Consider the following 20042-nt stretch of genomic DNA (forward strand, 5'->3'; position numbering starts at 1 on the left):
TATAAAGTGACCAGGTGGAGAAGCCTTCTGTGGAGAGGAAGGAGAGAATGAGTTGTGGACGTAGTTTGTGCAGAGAGACTGTGGGGGATAAAATCGTTCTAAATGCAGAAATCGTTCTAGATAACAGAGAAGGCCTAACTAAAACTCAATAGGGCGTAAGGCAGGAAGGAATTAGAGGTTAGGATAAGGCCCTTAACATTTTTAAGCAAATTGAAGCCATGGACCAATTCAGTTTTTCTCCAGCGATTAGAACGTTTTAAATTAAATAGGAAAGGTATTTCTGTATGTTCAAAGGAGCATGACTATCTAAGAAAGGAAAGGAATTTAAGAAGGAAATCTTTACCGTTTACTGATGTTGAAAATAAAATGGCCCTTGACGGTTTTCTCATACAGAGTGGTTGTATTTTAAAGAAAGAGTAGAAATTTACAGGTGATTTTATGGGTTTCTCCTAATATGTATTTTACAGAGACCCATGACTTGACTGTCACTCAGAGACATCAGAGGTCAACTACAAACTTGCAGAAGCCTCCAGGTTATAGCGTGTTTTAGACATTGTTACCCAGTCTGTAGGGTTTCCTTGACATCTGTATGTAGTAGGCTAGTATGTTTGGTCTCATTTGTCATGCCACAGGCACCAGGGCTTGCTTGTTCCTCCGCACATCCTTAACAAGTGGAGAAAGCAACAAGTCACTGGTCTGATTTTAGGGATTGTGGTATGCTTTCTCTGACTTTTCCTTTGCCGCTTTTCTCTCTGAATGTTACTGTTTGAGAGCGCTTTGAAGGAGAGCCCCTCTTGCAATAAGGAAGCAGTAAGAAGGAAGGGGAGAAACAGAAAAATCACATATCCTAATGATGTGAAGGGAGAGAGATGGGACATGGAAAGCTTTCAAGCTGGATTTTGTGTTTTTAACTTGGAGTTAATCAGATAGAAGGGGGAAGAACCCACTTACGTACCTTGATACATGTCTTTATTATGGAGTAAAAATTTTATCAACTTTTATAGGTTGAACAAATTGAAGCAGGGACACCCGGCCGACTGAGGGTGGTAGCGCAGTCCACCAGCAGTGGCGAAACCATCGAAGGAGAGTATAATACGGTAAGGAATGGGCTCAAGTCAGTACTTAATTACAAAGCATATAATGTGCTTCCTGGCTAATTGCTATGTCCAAACCCTTGATTCTCTTCTCAACCTAAAACATCTTTATTACTTGTGATATTATAATTTGTTTTGTTTATAGGTATCGCTTTAAATTTTCTCCATTATAACTTAAAATGCTACTTGTCAAATGGCTGTAAAAAGGCATCTGAATTTTTAAATGAGCTAGAATTTCTCTCTCCTATGTTCATTCCTTTTATCTCCCTAGCCCACAGTTTTAAAAAAGATTACAATTCAGTCATAGGCTCTGCTGTCTTGTCTCTAAACTTGGCTTCATTTATCATTAAAGAATTGTTAGCTCCCTTTTTCTTAACAAGAAATGGATAATGATTTCTGCTATGTCATGATCAAAGGCCTTTTTTTTATTTGTTTGAGATTTTCATTTTTTAAACTCTTGCATTGTTTTCTAAATGAAATATTTCTTCCCAGGTCTGGAAAATGAAATCAGCTTGGCTTAATAAGCAGAGAAAATTATGATTAAGCAACTTCCACAGAGCCCTTTTGTTAATAGTCACTAATTAATTTTTCAGGTGTTGCTGGCAATAGGAAGAGATGCTTGCACAAGAAAAATTGGTTTGGAAACTGTGGGGGTAAAGATAAATGAAAAGTAAGAAAAAAGTTTGTGTCTTACTGAATACTGTTTCACTTATTTATAATATTAATAGTGGAGTTACAGATTTTTAAACTAAATTTTTACCATAATTGGAGAGTTCCCTTTTTTTTTTTTTTTGAGAGGGCATCTCTCATATTTATTGATCAAATGGTTGTTAACAACAATAAAATTCTGTATAGGGGACTCAGTGCTCAATGTACAATCATTAATCTACCCCAAGCCTAATTCTCATCAGTCTCCAATCTTCTGAAGCATAACGAACAAGTTCTTACATGGTGCACAAGTTCTTACATAGTGAATAAGTTTTTACATGGTGAACAGTACAAGGGCAGTCATCACAGAAACTTTCAGTTTTGATTATACATTATGAACTATAAACAATCAGGTCAAATATGAATATTCATTTGATTTTTATACTTGATTTATATGTGAATCCCACATTTCTCCCTTATTATTATTATTATTATTATTATTAATAAAATGCTGAAGTGGTAGGTAGATCAAGATAAAAGTAGAAAACATAGGTTAGTGCTGTGAGACAGCAAATGTAGATGATCAGGTGTGTGCCTGTAGAGTAAGTGTTAATCCAAGCTAGACAAGGGCAATAAAACATCCACGGATGCAGAAGATTTCTCTTAAAACAGTGGGGGGTGAGGTTCTAAGCCTCACCTCTGTTGATCCCCAATTTCTCACCTGATGGCCCCCCTGCGACTGTGCCTGTCTTAGGTTGTTCCTCCCTTGAGGAATCTTACCCGTCTCTGGCTAACCAGTCATCTTCCGGGGCCATACAGGGAAATGTAAAGTTGGTAAGTGAGAGAGAGGCAATATTGGTTGAAAGAGAGTTGCCTTTTTAAGCTTAGAAAACTAGGTACGGTGTCACTCACATTACTATTTCTTGTTTATCTTGTTGTTTTCCATTTCAAAATCTAAATGAGAGGTACACTGACTTGCATTTTGTTTTTTTAATATATTATTGGTACAGGAAAAAGAGTCCAGCCCCATAGTTAATTGCAGGTATGTGCTCTGAGCTTCATTAAATATGCAGATTTAATCATACTTAGAGCTACCTAATATTAGGATCACTAGAGTGGTCACTGCATTTCTCACAACAGCTACAGGTATGAAATCTTTATGTTTTCAAGGGTTTTAAAAGTCAAGATTCTTTGGACTATAGCACTTCACAGATAACTGAGTCTCTGTGGCATCTGATTACTGGCTGCCTTGGAAAATACAGTTTTTTCCCCTTCTAGGAATAACGTATATTCTGGAGAAGAGATTTCCTAATTAGAGTGTGAAGATTTTTGCTTTGTTCATTTTTCATTGGGGTGCAGAGACAAAGGAGTTGAGGAGGTCACTGTTCCGTTATCTTAGTAACCTGATAGTCTGTTGCCAGTGGGTCTAAGGTTTAGATTTCGTATAATGTTAATAGTTAGTATTTATTCTGTACTTACTGTGAGCCGTGGGCTCATAGCCGTTGTGCTAAATGTTGTATATGCATTCTCACTCAGTCCTCACAGCCCCTGAGGTAGATGATGGAATTCTTTTTCATCTTAATTATATTCCCATTATCATTATTCCAACTTAGAGGATGTTAATAGTTCTCCCAAGATCACAATAACTAGCAGACCTGGTTATTACAATTTAGAATCCTTAGTCTTAACTGTGTTCCAGTTTTCCCATTCTAGGGTTTTCTTATTCCTTTAATTTCAAAATAGCAGCCAGCGTTTTCTCTTAAGTTTTTTTTGTTTTGTTTAATATGTTAGAATATTGCTATCACCTGGAGTCAGAATTTTGGGCTTCTTTGATAGAAAGGGGATTTTCTTCTATTTAATTAATGGTTGTAATCGCTGATGATTTTTAACGGGTTGAATTTTCAGGACTGGAAAAATACCTGTCACAGATGAAGAGCAGACCAATGTGCCATATATCTACGCCATTGGTGATATATTGGAGGGGAAGCTGGAGCTCACCCCAGTAGCAATCCAGGCAGGAAGATTGCTGGCTCAGAGGCTGTATGCCGGCTCCACTGTCAAGGTGAGTGTTGTGGCTGTCACCCACTGCCACCAAGCTTCTGTTTTTAAGAAGACTCCCAGATCTCTATTCCCCGGGGTAGCTGTAAGGTTTTCCAGGCCTTGTGTGGTTTAGCTCTTCCGGTGATAGCATCGTAGGTGTGCTTAACGTTAACTGTATTCCAAACTGTATTTGGAATACAGTTAAGGCTACTGTACCTTTGTGACTTTCTTAGGAATTATCAGTCTTGGGATCATCACACTAAGAATAAAATGAGCTTGATGAATCAAGTTTTAGCACTATTATGCTATATACTCATAATAACTGCACTTTATATCAATTTCATTATTACGAGTTTAATTTTCTAAATCTTTTTATGGCACTGTCTGGCCTATGAAAGTATTGGGGTTCTAGGTAGTAATGTCAGTGTGCAGAGATGCTTAAGCCAGCATTCAGGTTTTACTACCATGGCCTTTCTAAAACTAGACTTTCTGTTCTTAGAATGTTTTTGAATATGTTATATTAATATGTCTTAAAATGATTTTTTTAAGTACGTGTAGGAAATTGAAACCCTCAGGTATGCCTCATGGACTAGATGGCAAGAAAAAATATGCTTTTTTTTTTTTCAAGATTATTTTTGTAGAGCAGTTTTAGGATCACTACAGAATTGAGAGGGAAGTACAGAGACTTCCCATATAGCAGATGCCCCTACATGTGCATAGCCTTCCCCATTATCAACATTCCAATTATGTCTTTAAAAGGACTCTAGAAACATTGATTGCAAAGGACTTAGTCATTACCCATTGTCTGGGTATAGATCATCATTGGTTGATCTAGGTTAGTTATAGCAATGGGAACTTCAAAGAATGCTATGGCTAAAATTTGTGACAGCCGTTTTAAATGTACTTGGGGTTAGTTTAGATAGTAATGTAATAAAATCTTCTGTTTTGAAATTAGTAGGATTGAGGGTAAAAAATAGGATTTAGAATCCTAGATGGTCTGATCATCCAGGGAATAGCCGTCGATTCATCTCACTATTTGAGTTAAGTCTTGTATTCATTGTTGAAATTGAGTATCTGATAAACCAGGAATGGGTATATAGAAATATACCTTGAAAGGCATTAAATTTGTTTGTGACTTTATATCTTTGTGTTCTTCTAAAATGGAAAGAGATATTTTTATATATCAAAAATAACCAAAGGGCAAACATGCAAAAATTTACTCCTAATAAATTTGTAGTCATTGTAGCACAAAATTCCTTAAAAAAGGTTTAATGTATCTTCCCACTTATTTTGCATATGATCTCTCATGTGTGGGTATAGTGCTATATTCTGGCATCTGCCAGGTAAAATAAATTCTTAAAGTGCCTTAAGCTGTAATTAGCATCAAAATTTAATGTAAGTTGAAATTAAAGGATGTTTTTGTTGTTTTCCTTATTTTTAGTTTAACTACTATGACAGGTGTTTTACAGAACAGGGAAGTAAACCGGTGCTGAGTTTGAAATCTCACTGGTCTGCCCTTCAGTATAGCAAATAAAGCTGAAATGTCAGTAGATATCTAGGTTAAATGTATTTGTGGAAATTACACAAGCTTTTTCAAAAACAACCACATAATCCCTTTAATTTTGCCCAACATGCACTAATAAGAACATTCTCACATACCTCAGAAGGTGGGAGGATCCATGCCTACCTTCCTTGTTTACTTCGAGAGGAGCAACTCTCTGCTGAAAAACCCAGCTTAACATAAGCACCTGGCTAAATTAAACCTGTTAGGGGATTATAAGAGAACCCAAATTGAGTCATGGGAGGTTGTCCCATCCTTCAAAATTGATACGTATTCGTCACTGAGTCACAAGAGTGTTTGTAGGAAAGGAGACCAAGAGCAGCTATGTTTGGGTGCTTCTGGCATGCCTGGTACATTGTTTCATGTGCATTGTCTCGTTCAGCCTTATGACTGCTGTGGAGAATGATGACATACTACAGGAAACTTAGGTAACTGTTACAGGTTATAGTGCTAGAAGGCAGCCCAGGCCTGAATTAAGTCCAGGTCTTATTGTAGATATTGCTCTCATAACCGTGACAATTTATTGCCCAAGAAAGAAGGAAGATTTGGGAAGTTTAGATTATGAAAGAATAGGTGATGAGGATAGAAAAGATGTCTCAAAACTTGAATGAATGCAGCAGCTTGCACAGCCTCTGTAACTTAATATTTTCCTAAATAAAGTGAAGTGGAAAATATATTGGAAAAATTGAATTAAACCTTTTTAACACTTAATAATGATGAATGCCATTTTCAAAGCTACTAAAAATATTTGCTGCTAAATAAACTATCCCATTATTTGGGGAGCATAAATGAAAAAATGAAAAAAAAAGCTTTTACCATCTCAAAAACTAATAGAGAACCGAACTGATAGAGAACATAAATCTGAGTCAGCCTGTAGATGATGGACATTCTACTAAGCTCTTTAAAAATCAAAAATCAAAATGATAAAGATACACATATCTGTAAAGCACAGTATGATGGACTTATCAGAATGACTGGTTATCGTCTCTTGGATCTCTTTAGAATTAGTCTCAAACACTTGAAATACTTTCATTTTTACAAATAGTAAAACACTAGCATCTTTACTATTATATAAAGTTGTACTTTATAAGTTAACTCGATTTTATAGTAAATATAAAAAATATGTGGAAACGAGAAACCACAGAACACCACCTATCTTTAACTTAAGAAGGGTTGTAGTCTAAAAGTTCGTGAAGTAAACTGTTGAATATTTCACAGTAGTTTCTCTAAAGAAAATCTCAGGTTGGCCACAGTAGTTTATGTAAGATGATTAGAAATAATTTTGGGATCCAGGAGAAACATGTCTCTTATTTGGATCCAGATTTTTTTTTTTTTTTTTTTGAGAGGGCATCTCTCATATTTATTGATCAAATGGTTGTTAACAACAATAAAATTCAGTATGGGGGGGTCAGTGCTCAATGTACAATCATTAATCCATCTCAAGCCTAATTCTCGTCAGTCTCCAATCTTCTGAAGCATAACGAACAAGTTCTTACATGGTGAACGAATTCTTACCTAGTGAATAAATTCTTACCTAGTGAATAAATTCTTACATGGTGAACAGTGCAAGGGCATTCATCACAGAAACTTTCAGTTTTGATCACGCATTATGACCTATAAACAATCAGGTCAAATATGAATATTCTTTTGATTTTTGTACTTGATTTATATGTTGATCCCACATTTCTCCCTTTATTATTATTATTATTTTTATTTTTAATAAAATGCTAAAGTGGTAGGTAGATGCAAGATAAAGGTAGAAAACATAGTTTAGTGCTGTAAGAGGGCAAATGTAGATGATCAGGTGTGTGCCTATGGACTAAGTATTAATCCAAGCTAGACAAGGACAACAAAACATCCACGGATGCAGAAGATTTCTCTCAAAGCAGGGGGGGTGAGGTTCTGAGCCTCACCTCTGTTGTGGATCCAGATTTTTATCTGATACACCATTTTCTACCTGAAGAACTTCCTTTAACAGTTTTTTAGTGCATGTCTGTTCGTGCTGAATTCTTTAGAATTTTCTTTTTAAAAAAATTTATTTTGCCTTCATTTTTTGGAAGATATTTTTGCTGAATATAGAGTGCTAGATTTACCATGTTTCTTTTACTATTTTAATAATTTTCCCATTGTCTTGTGGTTGCATAGATTCTGAAGAGAAACATGCTATCATTTGTATTTTTGTTGCTCAATATTTTTATTACTGTTTTATGAGCTACTTGATTATTGCATACCTTGGCACGCTTTTCTTTATAATTATTTTGCTTGTGGTTTGTCAAGATTCTTGGATTTCCTCTTTATATTTTTCATCAGGTTTGGAAATTTTCCAGCTAAATTTTCCAGTTGTTTTTTTCTGTTTTTATTTTGTTTTTTCCCCCTCAGCCTCCAATTACTGCGTATCGGTATGGGTCTCTGATGCTCTGTTCATAGTTTTGAACCTTTGAACCTGTTTCTGTCCTGTTTTTTTAGCCTGTTGCAGTGTCTTCAAGATCACTAATCTTTTCTTCTGCATTATCTTGGGCTAGTAATCCCATTCTGTGTAGTTTACACTTCAAATAGTTTTTTTCATCTCTATAAGCTTTATTTATTTAAAATATATTTTCCCTTTCTCTCCTCAGCAGATTCACATTTTCCACTACTTTCTTGAATATACAGAATGTATTAATAAAAGTCCTTTAATGTCCTCTGCTAATTCCATCCTCTCTTTTTCAATGTCTGTTGATTGATTTTTTTCTTGGTTTTGGTTCACATGTCCTTGCTCCTCTGCATGTCTTGTTACTTCTGGATGTTTTTACGGTGCTGGATGCTGGGTTTTGTTGAATTCCTTTAAGTGCTGGACTTTGTTCTGGCAGCTCGTTAAGTAACATGGAATTAGTTTTACCTTTTTTTAACTTGCTTTTATGCTTCTTAAGGTCTGTGGATAGCAGCCTTTAGTTTGGGGCCGCTTGAGTTCCACTACTAAATCGATGCCCTTGGAGGTCTTCTCCCCACTCCTCTTACAGTATGAATTCTTTGTGCTCTGGTTTGCGGGAACAGAAACCATTTCCGGCCCTGAAAGAGCTCTGATTGTTTTGGGACCTCCTGCTCTCCAGTGGTACTTTCCTAACCCTTGAGTACTTCCTTCTGACACGTTACAGATCCGTATTCCATCCAAATCCCAGGAATCCTCTTTGTGCAGCTCCATCCTCTCTGGCCTTCTGCCCTCCCCACAGCTTCGAGCCACCTTGGCTTCCCTGAACTGTGACCTCTGTCTCCATAACTCAGAAAGACCGCTGCACTCTGAGGTTCCCCTTGTTGTGCTGAGTCCTGGAGAAACTTCTCTGGGCAGTAAATGGGCTCCCCTCATTCATTTCCTTCCCAGGGATCGCGGTCCTGCACTGCCTGTTTGTCCAATGTCTAGAAAGTGTCGCCTCAGATTTGTCTAAAGTTGTTGAAAACAGGAAGCTAAATCCCCGATAGGCCAGATGTCCATAAGTGCATGTCTGTCTTTTCTTTTGAATCAGAATTCCAAGGGTTTATGTTCTTTTTTGATAAAAAGGATTATATGAAGGGAGACACCTTTAAAGATTTCACCAGCTGTTTTAAAGATAATTGACTTTTAAGTACAGGATGTTACTTAAGCTGACCTTTGTGTACAAATGTGACCAGTAGGTTTTTGCTAAATTGCATTTATAAACATACTTAACATAATACATTTTTCACAGTTCTGATCAGTGGATTAAAGGTTCTGAGAAACTTGGGGTAGAGGTACCTGTTTATTTGCTTAACGTAGTATTTTACAAACTTGGTTGACTTGAGAACCCTTTTGTCATCTACACCTTTAACCTAAAAAATGCTTTGGAAATACCGCCATGAACTTTTTTTTTTTTAATTTTTTGTTTTTGGTCTTCATTACCATTTTAGTGACTGCAAAATATTACACTGAGAGTAAGTACTGTAGACCCACTTCTTCGCATTGTAAAGCCACTCCAATATATTGCTACTATTGATGAGTACTTCAGCAATGCCAGTTAATGCCTGTAGCTTTTTCTAAATATTATTATTGTAGGTTTCTAGAAGTGGGTGATAGGGCCAAAAAATACAAAAAGTTTTTATGGCTCTAATTTGTATTACCTGATTGATTATCCAAGAAATCTGTTCATTTGTGTAACCTCTTGACATTGGGTACAATAGTACTGTTTGTGGCTGCTTCATTAAAAGGGAAAGTGTGTCCTCCTTGTTAACAGCGGTTGGTCAATGGATGGAGAAGCCACATGAATCATTCCATGACCAGTCCCTCCAGATGTATTATGTAACTTAATGGTTCTCAGTGTAGTGGGTTTATGTCTGGAATTGTGATTTCCCATACTTTCACTGGATATTTATTGGTCTGCTTTCCCTCTCCTAATTTCTTTTTGCACCTCTTTGAAGTATACTCTTTTTTGAATTAACGATTTCTCATGTCATAACTCTTCTCCTCCACTAAACAGTGTGACTATGAAAATGTTCCAACAACTGTGTTTACTCCTTTGGAATACGGTTCTTGTGGTCTTTCTGAAGAGAAAGCTGTGGAGAAATTCGGGGAAGAAAATATTGAAGTAAGTTATACCTTTCACTATGGTTCGTTACTACTAGTTTTTCAAAATTTAAAGTAATATCAATCATACAGAAAAGTTGAAAAATAGTACAAAGAACTTCATATGCTCATTATGCAGATTCACATATTAACATTTACTCACTTGTTTTATACTTTTCATATTCACTGTATGTATCTGTTTTTTTCCCTGAATCATTTGAAAGTAATTAAATGCCAGATTGTTTTAAAAATTGACACTGTATCACAGTATCAAAGAACACTTATTATAATGTCTGCATAATCAATGTTTTTAAAAGATAGTCAGCCATATATGTTTTGAATTGAGGCTAGTGGTTGAAGAAGAAAAAAAAAATCCCTTGATCTCCAGACTTAAATTTATGAAATATCTGTAAAGAGCCTGTGCGGCCCTCCACCTGCCCCTTCCTTCTTCCCTCCCCCTCTCCTCCTCTCCTTCAGTACTTTGGTGGGTAATGCCGAGGAGGAAGCACTAAGCCAGAGAACTAGATAATTGCTATAATTGTCCCTGGCACCTTACTTATTTCTTGCCCAAAGCTGTCAATCTTATACAAGATAGTATTGGGTTCTTTTCTCTTTTTTTTAAATGCAAGACGATAAGTGATTACCTGGCTTCTTTCTCTCATTTGCTTGCTCTTTGTTGTTATTACTACTTAAGTTGTATACTCTTGAGGTTGTGATGTAATTAAGGTGGGCACTTATAGCAAAAGGGCCTGACAACAGGAGTTCAAAATCATTTGCCTTCTGACCAAATTCCTATTTATTCCATAAAGTTTGTTGTTTAACGAAAGTCTAATTAACCAAGATCCTCCACTGTCTAACATCATACCTACTGTTTAACAAAACACTTCTTAGGATAATGAGTCTAAATTGTGCTTATGTCTTCTCAGATTTACCATAGTTACTTCTGGCCGCTGGAATGGGCAATTCCATCAAGAGATAACAACAAATGTTATGCAAAAATAGTCTGTAATATCAAAGACAATGTAAGTGCAGTTCTCATTTAATCCTGTCTAATAATTTCACTTTGTTTTGAATGTGTAGCTCTATTTTGATCACGATTCACACTGCATTGCTTTAGTATTTTACCTATCAATCTCTCTAGCTGTGTAGATATTACTCAATGGCCAGGACCCTGGTGACAATGCAGGATCTTTCTGTTTCACCTGCACAGGGCCCTGCCCATAGCAGGCAGGCTGTCAAAACTTGCTAAGTGAAAAAAACAGTGGGACAACTTGAGGACTCTGTGTGTGTGTGTGTGTGTGTGTGTGTGTGTGTGTGTGTGTGTGTGTTTACAAGGGAGCAATGAAGTCATCAGCTGCCTAGAAATACTGACAAAATATAAAAGAGCAGGAGTAATGCAAGTTTATATCCTAAGTAGCTGGCACTAAGAAAGGTGTAATGGGAAGGGCTCTTAATTGGGTTCTGATTTAAGGGTGTACTGCCTGCTGCCTGCATGTAACAACTGGTAACTGAAGGCGTGTGGGCAAACTCCTTGCCCTAACAGCTCGTTTCCATCCCTCAGAGTGATGGTGTCAGTCAGTGGTTTTTAAACTTCTCTCACTGCTGCTCCCATTTATATTGTAGCCAAGGACATACATGTGTACATACACATACTTGTGAATTAAATCTTATGGAACTGATATTTTTAACTTAGTTGGGACCTCATCTTAAAAAGTATGTCCTCAGTAAAAATGTAAACAGTGCTAAAGAATTCATGTGTCATAAACCTAATCAAGTCATAATTTCTTATCTTGGGATTTGAATATAATTAAGCCATGTGTCCTGTTCAGAAACTACTACTCTAGATGTTAGCGCAGTTATAAGTTGCTTTTTGTAGAACCCAGGATTCTAGGAAAACCTGTACCTTCTACAAAAAAGGTAAATACATTTAATACCTGAATATACTAAGGTAACCCATAGGAAGCTGTATAGCTGACATAAAGAACAAGTTTGTGTAGTGTTTTTTCTACTTAACTGTGTTTCATTAGAAGTTTATTTGTATGAGTAGACATTAGATACCATTCTGTACTCAGTAGGAGAAACCCTCAGGTGTTGTTCTCATTAGCTTTTGGGTATTGCTTCTGGCAAGAGATACTTGAGTTGTACATAGCATCAAGGGAATCTCAAGTTTCCTTCAGAGCATGCCAGTCTGTTTTAGCTGTATATAAATGGTCTTGTCTTTGCACTGCTGTGTCATTTGTTCAAATGGCATTTTAAAAACATAATATGAAAATTTTCACTACCAATACACCCATCTTAATTAGTTGAGGTCATAAGTAGGGTGATAATTGTTTTCAATTATTTTCATAGACAAGGACGGTATTAGAAAAGACGAGTACTTGTCATCATGGCTCTTCCACATGAGCAATCTCATACCAAAGCATGCTTCCAGAACTTGACCATCCTTGGAGCATGCTTTATTCATTTTGAGTCAGCCCCTGCACAGTGTCTAAATGTGCTTGGTCTTTCCAGTGTCTGTTGTCTTCTAGGCTTTCACTCTTTTTGTATGCTGTTCTTTTTTGTACATGAAATACTTAAAACTTACAGAAAGGTAGAGAAAATACCCGCCATCTAGATTCAATGAATGTTAACATTTTGCTCTGTTGGCTTCAGAGGTTTTCTCTTGGAAGTGAGAAACCGTCACAGAGGAAGTTGGTCCTAGCTTGTATTTACTGAGCACTTAACTGCGTCCCAGGCACTATTTGGTGGTCCACATGTATTAACTTAGTTAATCCTTACCAAAGCCCTATGAGGTATGTGCTATTGTTTATCCCTTGATTGACTTTGGGGATAGTTAATTTAATTTTGCATTTGCTTAGTAATTAGCTGTTCTTCTTTCTTTACTGTGGTTTTATTTCGTCTGGTGACAGCTCTTCATCCTTAGGAACACTTCCATCTATAGCAGTCCCTCCAAAATACACTGTAGAGATGGTTTGTGGGAAGTAAATTGTCTCAGCTTTTGCTTATCTGGAAATTGTTTAATCCCTCCTTCAAATTTAAATGATAATCTTGCCAGATAAAGTAGTCTTGGTTCCAGGCCCTTCTGCTTCATGGCATTAAACACATCATGCCACTCCCTTCTGGCCTGTAAGTTTTCTGCTGAGAAGTCTGATGTTAGCCTGATGGGCTTTCCTTTGTATGTATGTGATCTTATTTCTGTCTCTGACTGCTTTTAACTGTCTGTTCTTATCCTTGATCTTTTCCATTTTAATTACTATGTGTCTTGGTGTTGTCTTCCTTGGGTCCCTTGTGTTGGGAGATCTGTGGATCTCCATGGCCTGAGAGACTATCTCCTTCCCCAGATTGGGGAAGTTTTCAGCAACTACCTCCTCAAAGACACTTTCTATCCCTTTCTCTCTCCTTTCTTCTAGTATCCCTATAATGCGAATATTGTTTCTTTTGGATTGGTCACACAGTTCTCTCAATATTCATTCATTCTTAGAGATCCTTTTTTCTCTCTGTACCTCAGCTTCTTTGTATTCCTCTTCTCTAGTTTCTATTTCATTTATCGTCTCCTGCACCGTATCCAACCTGCTTTTAATACCCTCCATTGTGCTCTTCAATGATTGGACTCTGACCTGAATTCATTCCTGAGTTCTTAGATGTCTTTCCATACCTCCATTAGCATGTTGATGATTTTTATTTTGAACTCCCTTTCAGGAAGAGTCACAAGGTCCATATCATTTAAATCTTTCTCAGGAGTTGTATTAATAATTTTACTCTGGACCAGGTTTCTTTGGCATTTCATATTTGTGTATGGTGCCCTCTAGTGTCCAAAAGCTCTATTCTGGAGCTGCTCAGCCCCTGAAGCAGTATCCGGGGGGTGGCAAGGGAGCGGTATTGGTGCCTGGTGGGAGGAAAGAGCTGTTCTCTGCTTTCCGGCTGCTGTGCCTGTTTCCACTACCTGAACCAGTGGGCCAAGCACACAGATATAAGCTTTTGTCCCAGAGCAGCTGGATATGGATCCCTGCTTTCCACAAGTGACCAGAATCCCAGTCTCCCCAGGAACTCTGCCTGTCCCAGCTTTCCAACTCCGTAATCAGAAGAGTATGATGAAAGCACCATGCAATGTAGGTTTGTGCTCCCAGTGCAGATCTCTGGGGCTAGGTGTTCCGCAGTCCCAAGCCTTCCACTCCCTCCCTGCTCAGTTTCTCTTCCTCCCACCTGTGAGCTGGGGTGGGGGAAGGTCTTGGGTCCCGCGGAGCCACAGCTGTGGTACATTACCCTGTTTGGTGAGGTCTGCTCTTTTCTCCAGGTGTATGCACTCTGGCACCATCCTCTTTCCTGTTGCTCTCTCAGGATTAGTTGCGCCAACTATATTTTCTAATTGTATCCAGTTTTAGGAGGAAGCTTCTGTCTCTCCTCTCACACAGCCATGTTTAATCCTCTCTGAGGTGTGTGCTATTGTTATCCCCGTTTCACTGATGAGGAAACTGAAGTCCATGCGAGTTAAGTAATCGTGCCAGATCACCTTCTAGATAATGGCTGAGCTGGATTCAGGCCCAGGCAGAGTGGGGCCCATATTATGAGCTGCAGCCAGGCCTGTGTAGTCTTTTATTGCTTCTTGATCCTATACTCCTTGTCCTTCCCTGCCTCAGAACTTAGAGCATCTTACCTGTTGAGGTCCTTGTGTTTGTGACCTATGATGTAGCCATAGACATCGTACATTGTGGTTTAATGAAGAGTGGAATCCTGAGCTAAGTAGACACCCATGATTTTTTTTTTTTCGATATCATTTTTTGGAGATATATCCGTATTATATAGGTTCATCTGGTAGATTATAAGTGCTGGCATATTTTGTGCTTTATTTACCCATATGCTAACCCTGTGATAGTCAGAGTGAATATGGAAGAGGCCAATGTGGAACAGGTTACAGTACTTTGGCAACAGAATGACTTTCCTGATTGCTTTCCACAAGTGACCAGAATCCCAGGAAGTAGTTGAACCCTAGAAAGGGTTCTGCATCCCACAGTTTGAGTTGTCTCATCTGTTACAAGGAGACCCAGCTGGATAAGTCTAGCAGAGCTGGCTCTGAAAGTCTTAGCAGTAGAATGCATCCAATTTCTCTGCTCTTGGCAGAGGTAGCCTGAGTTAGGGACTTAGAATTTAGCCAAAATAATTTCTACACAGATACTTCCAAGTTGCTAACATTTTTGTGTGTGTGTGCTTTCAAAAATGTTTTAGATTGGAAGGGTCTTAAGTCTCATTTGCTGTGTATCCCCAATTTCTTGGTTAAAATGGTTTTGTAATTTAAATGTCTGCTTTTAAATGTTATAGCTACCACATAATTTATCTGGAGCTTTGAGACAAACAATAGAGAAGATGAGGACACAACTGCCCTTTGAAAACATTTTCCAGAACAGTCTGGTGCTTACAGAGTTGCAGACATTCTTGCTTTTACTGTCTTTCTTCACTATCATCAAGGACAGTTTTTGTCTGTTCCTTCTTGCTTGATGGGACCACCACACTCCGTATTGGCCTGTGTTGGGATACCTTCAGTTTAAACAGCGTTTAGTGGCAAGCATTAATATAAGCCTTTGGCCATTTCTGAATGGAATTCTTAGAATAGACTGGGGACATATTCTAGGCTGTTGAGGAAAAAAATGGACGTAATTGGTTTTACCTTATTTTCTATCCTAGGAACGAGTGGTGGGCTTCCACGTGCTGGGTCCAAATGCTGGGGAAGTTACACAGGGCTTTGCGGCCGCAGTCAAGTGTGGGCTGACCAAGCAGCAGCTGGACAGCACCATCGGGATCCACCCTGTCTGCGCAGAGGTGAGTTGCCCACACCTGCTCTGCTCTGCGAAAGTGCACATCACCTGGCTTACAGGTGGCAGGCCACAGGCTCTGAAGCTCGTGTCTCTCCAATGTACTTGAGCTGCTGCTCTTCCTCTTTACAGCTTATTGATTGAAAATATACCTCAACAGAAAGTCTTGTCTCTAGAAATGAGTTTTCCCCCTTCAGATATTTTTCATTCCAGGTGTGAACTGTGTGAACTAGATAGCTCAGTCATGTTCTTAAATGGTAAAAATGATGACAGTGGGCTATAGTGTGTGCCTTAAATCGTTTATCTGTCATGTCTCCTAAATAGTTTTCATGGCAGTTAGTTAATGATACCATTGATATGCAGAAAGAGCTTCAATCTTAGTTATCCTGAAGCTATGTCAAGGTTACATGATGTTGCTTACCTCTTTAGCTTTTGTCATCAAAGGATGAGATTTGAAAGTGATGCTTTTAAAAAGTCAAGCAAATAGTAGAACTGGAAATTAGCCACTATGGGCCTCTGGTGTCAGTGTTTCTTCCCACTTGTCTGTGATCTCCTGAGACTTGAGAATTGTGATGTTTACTGTAAAGATTATAAACCAAAAATGTGTCTACACTGGAGAACTTTGCAAAGGCTGTGCAGAAGTCTATTATATAAGCTGAGGTATGGAGTTGAAAATTACAGCTATTATGTGGCCTCTGTAGTTAGTGCTTTCCAGAGTGTACATTGTGCTTACACACAAACACACAATTGTGTCAGATTTTATTCAGCAACTTGTTAACTGGTTGGTCTCTGCTCATGATTGCCCTCGCATGGCTGAACTCTTTGCTGAGCATACTAAATTTCAGCTTTAGAACCTGGGAAAATGTTGCAGTTGCCTTTTCTATGGTTAGGGATTGTGTCCTCCTGTATTAATATGTACCCGATTGGGATGGAAGCATGAAATAGTAGCATGGTTAATTAACCAGGGCATTATTCATAGAAAACTGCTGTTTTTATGAAAGAAAACTACACTTCTAAAAAAATACAACAGGAAAATTGAAGAGTCTAGCTTAAAGCTCTTAAAGGATGTACAGTATAATCTTTTATTCAGTGTGATGACTCAGACTGCCTAACGAAGAACCAATTAACTTCTTTTTTTTCCAAAAACACTTTTAGTGAGTAGGGTTTCCTAGGGTTGTTGTAATAAAAGTGCCACAGACCGGGTGGTTTAAAACAACAGAAATTTATTCTCGGGTAGTTGTGGAGGTTAGAAGTCTGAAGTCCAGGTGTCCGCAAGGCGTGCTCCCTCCACAGGCCCGAGAGAAGCAGCGCTTGCTGCTGCTCCAACTCTGGCGGCTGCTGGCAGCCCCTGCTGCTCCTCCGCTCACTCCTCACCTCTCCAGGCTCTGCCTCTCCCTCCACATGGCCTTACCTCCTGTGTGTCTCTGCCCAGTTTCCCCCATATAGTGTGAATTCTCATTGGATCAGGGTCCACTCTGATCCAGCATGACCTCGTCTTAACTTGGAAACATCTGCAATGACCCTGTTTCCAAATAAGGTCATATTAACAGGTACGGGGGGTTAGGACTTGAACATACCTTTCTGGGGGACCTAATTCAACTCTGATGAAAAGATAAATGACTTCCCAGTTTGCATTTCCAAGTGTCTAATTTTTTTATCTGCATTCCGCTCTCAGTGGGCTGCTTTGGCTCCTCCCACCCCCTGGCCGTGCTGTGATCCGGCAGTGGTGAACAGGCAGCCTCTGGCAGGATGACTGCCCGCGGGGCGGAGAGAGGTGGTCACCAGGCAGGGGTCTTCCTGAGCCCCCGCGTGCAGGGTGGTCAGCCGAGGCCTGCTATCGGTATATCTGGCGTATGTTTGGGAACCTTCTTAAGCATTTGCACTGAGCTCCTCCATCTATTGGTTCTGCTGTGACTCTGAAGCTCAAGAGGCCGAATGTTCCATTGCTTAAATGGGGCTTTGAAAGGTCTCCTCTTCCAATCAGGTGGCTGATGAATGAGAAAAAGTTGGAAGTTGCCTAACTCTATGAAGACGTTTATTGTGTGGTTATGTGTGTGGCACTGTGCTGGGCACTTGGAGACAAGGCGTATCTACGATGTGATTAAGAGCAGAAAGGCAGATGCATGAAGGGCCAGTTACAATCCAGGGTCAGGGTGAACATGAAGTGGCATATGGAGCAGGGGCAGGATGTTGAGGGTGTTCTTGTCTAAGATGAGAGGGTGTGTTGGTGTCAGAGGGAACACCAAATAAAAGGGCTCTGGAAGAGATCACAGCTCATTCAGGGGTTTGTAAGGCCTTTAATACTGCTGTAACTTGGAAGAGCTAGGAGAGAGGTAGGAAATAAAAGGTTATGCTGGACAGGGAGATGGGGGAGGTCATGACTTTGTAAACCAAGGCCAGGGACATTGGGATTCAGCTGAGAGGTTTAAATCAGGGGAATGGTGTGATCAGCTTTGTTGAGAGAAACACTCTGGCTGCACTATGGAGGAGGGGCCAGAGGAGGCCTGTCTACAGGCAGAGGGGAAGAGGTGGTGGCGTAAATTGGGTTGGTGACAGTGGACATCAAGAGGCATTGACAGATTTGAGAGAGAAATAGGAGACAGAGTTGGTAATACTTGCTAACAGAATGGGAAGAGGGAAGAGCTGAGAATGACTCAAATTTGGGGCTTTAAGTAGGAAGCAGTAGTGGAAAGGGCAGGCTTGAGGGAGTAACTGACAGGCACGTGGAGGTTTATGAGGGCCTACTGTGCATGTCAGGCTCTCTGCTCTCTGTGAACTAGTCCTTACAGGAACCCCCCAGGGCAGGTGGCAGTGGAGTCTGCATTTGACAGATGAGGACATTGAGGACAGAGAGGTTGAATAACTTGCCCACAGATCCCAGCTTGGAAGGGGCAGAACCAGGGCTCAAACGCAGGCAGTCTGGCTCCCGAAGCTGTGCAGTATGCACTTCCACACACCTTTCTACAATATTTGGCATAGAATCTAAAAAATGGAGGTGATTTCTTGGCAGCATGAACGTAGTGGAAACACACAGACCTGGGTTGTAATCTCACTTAGCAAATTCTTGGTGAACCTGGCCGTGTTATCCAGCTTTTCAGAAGCTTATTTTCCACATTATATGAAATAGAGGTAATACCTAACTCAGAGGGTTGATGAGCAATGCTGTGTGGAAGTGTCTAGGAGAGTTCCCAGCACTTCATAGATACTCAGTAACTGTATCTGTTGGCTGGTTTTCCCCAGGGCATTTCATTATTAGAAGATGTGGTTTGACTAAATGTCATTATTGCAGTGTTTTTAAGTGAGGTGGGAAGGGATGTGTCTTTTGAAAAAGCTCTTATGGTGATTATTTTGAACTAAAAAGCAAAAAACAAAAACCAGTTCATCTGTTTCTTCTATGCCCCACATTCACCAGACTGCTCTCTGTATCTGTGAGCATGGTGTGTTTGGGGTTTTTTGTTTCTAGCTTCCTCATATACAATTTCTGTACCATTTATCTGTTGATGGACACTTAGGTTGTTTGTACAAGTTGGCTGTTGTGAATAATGCTGCAGTGAACATGGGGCTATGGATATCTTTTCAAATTAGTGTTATTGTTCGGGTAAATATCCAAATTTATCCAAAGATTCCGGGATCTTACAGTTTCTAATTTTTTTGAGAACCCTCCATACTGTTTTCCCTAGTGGCTGCCCCAGTTTATGTTCCCACCAGCAGTGCCTGAGGGCTCCCTTTCCTCCACAGCCTCGCAGAGGCTTGATATTTCTTTACTTTTTGATTATAGCCATTTTAACAGGTGTGAGGTAAAATCTTACTGTACTTTTAACTTATATTTCCCTGATCATTAGTGATATTTAGCATCTTTTCCTGTATGTGCTTGTTATCTGTGTATCTTTGGAAAAATGTCTCTTTGGATCTTCTATCCATTTTTAATCAGATTGTATATATGTATATTTTTACTGTTGAGCTTTATGAGTTATTTGTATATTTTGGATATTAGCCCCTATCAGGTACATGATTTGCAATTATTTTCTCCCATTCAGGCAAGAGAGGAGGTGGTTTTCTTTTACCCCTGGGTATGAACAACCTGCTTAGAAACTAGATTTTGAAAAACCAAAGGGTTTCAATCCCTGACTATGGAAATTTTTTTAAAGTTGCTTGATTGAGATGGAAAATGAATTTGATTGGTAGGGGATTTTAGGGACAGAGGCTGGGTGTTTTGGCTTGGACAGTGATTGGATTTGCTTTTGGACCCATTGTTTGTCATGTCCCGCCATCTGCCGTACAGGGTGCCACTCGGTGTTACTAGTGCATATGAGATAAGGATGGGAACGAAGAAAGGTTTA

General features: G+C 39.2%; 1 protein-coding gene across 6 annotated transcripts in view; it reads left to right on the plus strand.

Moving 5' to 3' along the window:
* The window catches only part of TXNRD1 (thioredoxin reductase 1), a 59658-nt gene that overhangs the window by 32560 nt on the left and 7056 nt on the right, over positions 1 to 20042 (plus strand). For all 6 annotated transcript variants that reach the window (XM_073213756.1, XM_073213759.1, XM_073213760.1 and 3 more), the window contains 6 exons: positions 1005 to 1097; positions 1688 to 1764; positions 3648 to 3804; positions 9810 to 9917; positions 10822 to 10917; positions 15575 to 15709. In XM_073213756.1, coding sequence (XP_073069857.1) covers positions 1005 to 1097; positions 1688 to 1764; positions 3648 to 3804; positions 9810 to 9917; positions 10822 to 10917; positions 15575 to 15709 — 666 coding nt within the window. The remainder of the gene's footprint in view (positions 1 to 1004; positions 1098 to 1687; positions 1765 to 3647; positions 3805 to 9809; positions 9918 to 10821; positions 10918 to 15574; positions 15710 to 20042) is intronic.

The sequence above is a fragment of the Manis javanica genome, chromosome 10 (assembly GCF_040802235.1).
Source record: "Manis javanica isolate MJ-LG chromosome 10, MJ_LKY, whole genome shotgun sequence".
Lineage (NCBI taxonomy): Eukaryota > Metazoa > Chordata > Mammalia > Pholidota > Manidae > Manis > Manis javanica.